The 6,000-nt window shown below is 45.8% G+C and overlaps 1 protein-coding gene across 1 annotated transcript in view; it reads right to left on the bottom strand.

The window, feature by feature from the left end:
• Window positions 1–334: 334 nt before the first annotated feature.
• Window positions 335–6,000, bottom strand: part of LOC121167519 (prolyl 4-hydroxylase subunit alpha-2) — a 31,066-nt gene continuing 25,400 nt past the window's right edge. Inside the window, exons 11-15 of the mRNA XM_040996975.1 lie at window positions 5,397–5,450; window positions 4,593–4,658; window positions 2,836–2,904; window positions 2,408–2,504; window positions 335–802 (exon numbers count right to left, since the gene is read on the bottom strand). Of these exons, the coding sequence (XP_040852909.1) occupies window positions 732–802; window positions 2,408–2,504; window positions 2,836–2,904; window positions 4,593–4,658; window positions 5,397–5,450 (357 nt within the window). The 3' untranslated portion in view covers window positions 335–731. The remainder of the gene's footprint in view (window positions 803–2,407; window positions 2,505–2,835; window positions 2,905–4,592; window positions 4,659–5,396; window positions 5,451–6,000) is intronic.

Raw genomic sequence — 6,000 nt, 5'->3', positions numbered from 1 at the left:
ACTTTTTGAAGTATTCTCATGTATTTTTAAATGTTAAGGATGTTCAGATTATAACAGCATCACAATCATGAATATATATCTTTTTGTTCTTAGGAGTCAAGGAGAGATGATTTATTCTTTTTAGAAAAACAAAACAAAACAAACAAAACACACCAAAGCTTGGAGAAAACACATGTGGTAAAACCAGATCTAGACCTCAAAGCCAGGCTTCTGCCACTAATTTATTATCCAGAGTCTACCTACACAAAGGCAAAGCATACAAAATGACAGGCTTGGTAAAAGCTCCCCATCAAAAAAGAATAACACAACAAATAAGGCTCTTTAAGGCTTTTGCAGGGATAATTTATTATTATTTTTTCCTGTTAAAGCCACAACTGATAGAAATGTCATAATAACAAACATGTAAACAAGGTATCAGAACTTTGGTTCACTGAAATATCTCACACCTAGAACAGCTGAGGTACAAAGGCACCTTGCTTGGCGCTAGACAGTGACTGCTGCAGCCACTCTGACCCTACACTCGGGGCCAGGGGTGGTACAGGCTGACCACAGAAGCTGGGGACCAGGACACCAGGACCCATCCCAGCATACTCTTCCACACTCCTGACTCCAGACAAATGTTCACTCTTCCAAAGACCCGCCTGACAGGATCTGGAACATATGAAGGTGTCTCACTGAACTTGGAGTTCAAATGGGCTGTGGGGCCAGGAAGGGCAGGGCAGAAAAGCACGTCAGTCAACTTCTGTAGATCCGCAAGGTCTCAAGAACTCCTGTCCTCGTTCATGGAACCACTTGTTGGAGACTGTGAACACAAAGCAAGTATATTATCATCCTACTCCTAAGTTCAGTAGCCAAAGGTTATTTCACGATTATTCCTGCACAGTATCCTGGGACTCAGTCTCCAGGAAGACATGGTCTCAGACCTCAAGTTGCTCGTGCACTATTGAGGAAGACACATGCCAGTGACCCAAGATATGTATATGAAGGTTGTCATGGAAACAGAGCCAATGGGACATCAAACCATGTGAGGGAAGAAGAGCACTCAGGGCTTGAATAGGAAGCTGAACACAAGTTATATGAGAGAAGCTGGACATACCAACACAGCTAACATACCAACACGGGTTCCAGGAAGTGGGAGAAGGGTGGGAATGTCATCAAGTGGGAACTGGCTTGGTATGTGTCAGGTACCTTACGAAATCTCTGTTACTGGGAGGTGGCTGGGAAAACTGAGAGGAGTGAGAAAGCCTGCTAGCATAGTGGAGGGCCAGCATGTCCAATCTATGGGCTGTGGGCCCAAGAGCAGCAGAGCTAGTACCAGCACTGCATTATCTAAGCTTTGTCTCCAATATCAGGGATCAGCATTCTGCTCCTCAAACAGTCTTCCTCATAATGAGTAGGAATAATTTTAACGTACTACTTAAGTCATATAGTTTTTCACAGTAAACTTAGTTGAACAAATCAAACTATCTACAATTTTAAAATAATAAACAGTAATCTCTTAAACCATTCTCTCCAATATTCAATCCCATTTGCAGGGGACAGTCAACTTCCACTATTTCTTTTGGCATTTAACTTTCGCTTTCTAAATAACATGCTTCCAGGATTATTTCATGATTTCCAATTTTGAACTTATTTTCTTCTACCTATAAATGCATATTTCTCCCCACCTATCTTTCAAATATCATTACACCACAAGCTTTAAAATTAAGATTTGAAAGTTTGACATCATCCTGAGCCACATAATAGATTATACTTTACATTTCCTTTCTTGCAGTTTTTCCCCTGAAGTCAGCAACTACTTCCTTCTCTTTTTCCCTCATTCCAAACGTTCTGTAAACCTATCCCTCAAACTCCCTAACAGGGCTACAAAATCATCTTTGCGATCGTTCCTTTCATGTCCCAGTTCAAGCTTTTCCATGGCTCATGACCATTGCTCCCAAGACAGGAATCAAACATCAGTCTCCATGATTTGATCCCAGCTCCATCTTCCTGGCCCCTTTTACAAAGGCCTCCCATTTTTCATGTGACAATGACAGCAGCTCACTTTGAGCCCGTGCCTTGTTCCAGTAGGTCTTGTTTTTCTGGGACTCTCTTCCCATTCCTGGTGCTAGCCCATGTTAGAGCCTGTTTCTCTGGAGAACCATCCTGGACCAACAGTGGGTGGGTGCCTGTTCTTCCCCAGGGATCTTCCCTCTCTGGGCAGCTCTCGGAGTGTTCCAAACCAGCTCTCCTGGCATAAGATCAGCTGAGTAGTTAGCAACATGACCAGATGGTACCACCTACCAGTTGGCAGGAAAAACTTTTTAAAAATGTGGCAGTTGCTGTCTCCCAGCTCAGTTTCTAAAGCAGACAATCAAAGACCACAATGAGCACACCAAAGCCAACAGTACCCCTATAAGCCACTCACCCCACTTGCAGCCCACAAGCACAGGGCAGGCAGCATGTCTTGTTCGGTAGTCACCTTCCCCACTCCGTAAAAGATTGTACCAGAATACAGATGTGCCCTGGGAAACATACAGCCTTGTCAGGAAAAACTCTCAGAGACCGAGATCTGGGACCCAAGCTCAAGCCAGAACCCTCACTTTCCTTCATACTGGGGGATGTGCCTCTGGAATTCTGACAAGAGAACAATTTCCCTAAGAGGATCGCCTGCTCCAGAAGGGACTTCCCTCTCCCTCCCTGACTCCACAGAGATTGTAAGGCCACAAAGTCAGAACTCAGATTTGGAAGGAGCTAAGGCATTCCACAGTGATAGGTAAGCCCGCCACAGAAAGGGACTGGGGGACAACATCTAAGCACGGCTTCAGCGTAAAACCCCCAAGAATTAGAACTTACCTTCTTAGGCCAAATTGCAGCCCCCAGATCAGGGAAGACGGTGGCACCACCAGCTTCTACATCACTCATCTGGGAACACAAGGCACAGAACTTGGCCCCTCTATTCAAGGCTCTCAGGCCAACTCAATCACAAAGGATGTGACGAAGTGTGCGGATCACCCTGCTCTGAGCACGTGCGGTGCTGTCTGGAGGCTCTGCTCTATGATCAGCCCTACCTACGTGTATGGGTCACCGGGACAGTCTCCATGCCATGAGACTCAAGAGCAGGGGCCCACAGGTATATTCCCACCCACAGCACATGCCTTGACACACAGCCAAAGCACTTCTTGCTCATCTGGTTCACTTACTTCACGTCTTTGCCAACAGCATAAACAAAACTAGAACGAGAATATTTCTATAGGATACATACCAGACTAACTGAAGAACGCCCAACAGACATACAGTAAATGAGCAAGAAGAAAACCCCTGCTGCCTTCCCAGCACCCTGGGAGTTGACCCCAGACTCTTCTAGGACCCCAAGGCCTTCTCAGTCTCATTTGCTTCTCTCTCCAGACATGCCCGTCTGTTTCTATTTTTCCAATATCCTAAGCTCTTTTTCTCTTCTAGGCCAATACTTTCTCTTCTCTGCCAAAAACCACATTACAACAGCTAATTTCCACCCTACTTTCATGCCTCACCCGGCATGTTACTTCCCAGTGGAGGGAGGCCTTCTCTGATCCCCAGCCTCAGCTACTTCTCCACAGCACTGTCACCATGGTGACTAAACAATGGTCTCTATATTAAGTCCCTATATTAGACCTCAAGCACCATGAGAGAAACCACAGATGTCCTTTTCATCAGCATGACCACAGCACAGTCCTTCTCCTGGCTGTGCGCATGCATACATACACACATACAGTTAAAAACTTTAAAGGAAAGAATGAATATGAGCTTTAGCCTTTAGGTTATTCACTAGCCTCTGCACCTCGTTGGAACTAAGCTAAGGGGAGAAGAAACTGTGTCTCTGGATGGAGTGAAGGCAGCAGGTGGGAAGCAGCCCATCAAGTCCAGCTAAGAGCACCTCACAGCTCCCTACTTGTTGTGCTCCCAAGAAAGGAACCTTCCGGGATACCCACCCCAAAAATCCAGATCAGCACTGGGCTTACTGGAAAGGAGCAAGAATACAGTGCAGTGTGGATGAACTTAAAGGGCTTTATGCCAAGTGAAATCAGCCAGCCACAGACAGACAGACATTCCTAGAGCGGGTTATGTCACATGAGCAGTCAGAATTGTAAGAGACAGAAAACGGAATGGTGGTTTTCAAGGACTAAGGGAGGTGAATCTGGAATTAGTGTTCTATGGGTGTCGAGTTTCAGTTTTACAAGGCAAAAAGAGTTTTAGAGCCACATGGTGGTAAGGGTTGTACATTACGAAGTATTTAATACCACTGACCTGCATTCTTAAGATGGTTATAATGGTATGTTTTATTTTATGTGTATTTTACCATAATCTAAAAAAAAAATAATAATAACCTGATAAAATAAAAAACAGAGCCAGGGATATAAAAGTCCTGGCAGGGGTCTGAACCATACATTTGAGAATGAAAGCCAGCTCTCAACTCTAGCCACAAAGATGCATGGACCAGAAGGACCTGGAAACTAAACAATGGTCTCTTCATTTTTCCAGTGGCTGGTGGGGTCAGCCCTGACTCGGGACAGGGGGCAGGAGAATGGACCAGTATCTCCTCAGGGCCCATCAGCTGCATACATCATACTCACGTAGTTTAAGAATGTGGCCACACGATTCCCAGTCCCTAAACGCTTGAAAGCATCTCGTTCATTGTTCTATAAAATTAAGTGAAGAGTGAACAGGTGGGCCTGGACTCAATACTTACATAGTTAAGAAATGTCGCTAACCTATTCCCCTCCGTTTTGAGTCCGCTGTCAAAAGGTCGCTGCAATAAACAACAACTTTCACCCAAGTTTGCAACTGACTTCACCCACCACCCACAGAACTGAGGCCAGAAAAGTATAAGGCAAGGTAATAAATGTGCTTGCTACAACACAGCAGGGGATGAGGGCCAAGGCTGTGAAGGGAGGTGGCCAGGATGCTGGGAGATTCGGGGTCAGGGGAAGGAATGAGGTAAGAATAATCTTCACAAACTCCTATTAAGAGTTTTTTGCTTTAGAACCAGTGCAGATACATTGTCGGGAAACACCTCCATAACAGCATGATGGACTTACGACTGTTCATGAAGGACACCCATTGTAAAACTAGAAGGGAAATCAATGGTTGGGGGAGGGACCGTGGGGGAGTGTGGGTAGCCCCAAAGCCTATAGAACTGTATCATAAAACAAAATAAAATATTTTTAAATGTGAAAAAAAAAAAATCAGGACAGAGATGGCAGAGTTCAAGCAAGGGAATCGGCCAGTTCTGCTGGATTCCATAGGCCGATGGTTCCAGATTTAGCTTCACCAACAACAGAGACTTTGCCCAGGTGAAATGGACAGGAAGGGGGCCTGGTTATAGATGTGGAGGTGCTCCCATGAGTTGGTGTCTTGTACCTGTGATTGGGGCTTACCCTAGAGAAGTCGAAGTGTGGCTCATACTGTCCTCCCATTCCATAATTCGCAACCTGGTGGAAAATAACAGCAAGAACCTTGTCAGCAAAAACAATCAGCCCTGGAACAGCACACATCTCCAGATATGGCACCTCTAGGGACCCCCAAAAGCCATCTCTAAGGTACAGGCAGCTGTACTGGCATAGGCAAAACAAACATTGCAACCTTATCTACAGCTGTACCCAAGAGGAGGGCTTAGCACAGATGTGGTTTCCCAAACAGAACATGACTGGTGAAGCTACAGATGGCCACTATGGAGAAGGTCCAGCCCCTTGAGGATACTCAGATTGCAACACAGGGAACCCTTCCTGGGTCCAGTCCTCGCCTGGGCTGTGTTGTTGGAAGACAATGGGAAGGTGACCTAGAGAAAAGCCAATGACAAACTCCACACAGAGGAGCTTTGGAAACATTGATTTTGGAGTCATTGTGACTGGCACTGCTCCTGTCACCTCTGCCACTGTCCACTGCTGTCTGAGGCAAACTGAGTGGGCACACACATCCCAGTTCTGCCAGTGATCCACTGCAGAGAGCACGGCTGCAGCCAGGTGAAGGTGCAGATTACAG

This window comes from Ochotona curzoniae, unplaced genomic scaffold (assembly GCF_017591425.1).
Source record: "Ochotona curzoniae isolate NIBS_2020 unplaced genomic scaffold, NIBS_Ocur_1.0 patch380, whole genome shotgun sequence".
Taxonomy (NCBI): Eukaryota; Metazoa; Chordata; class Mammalia; order Lagomorpha; family Ochotonidae; genus Ochotona; species Ochotona curzoniae.
This window is presented reverse-complemented; position numbering and strand designations above follow the sequence as displayed.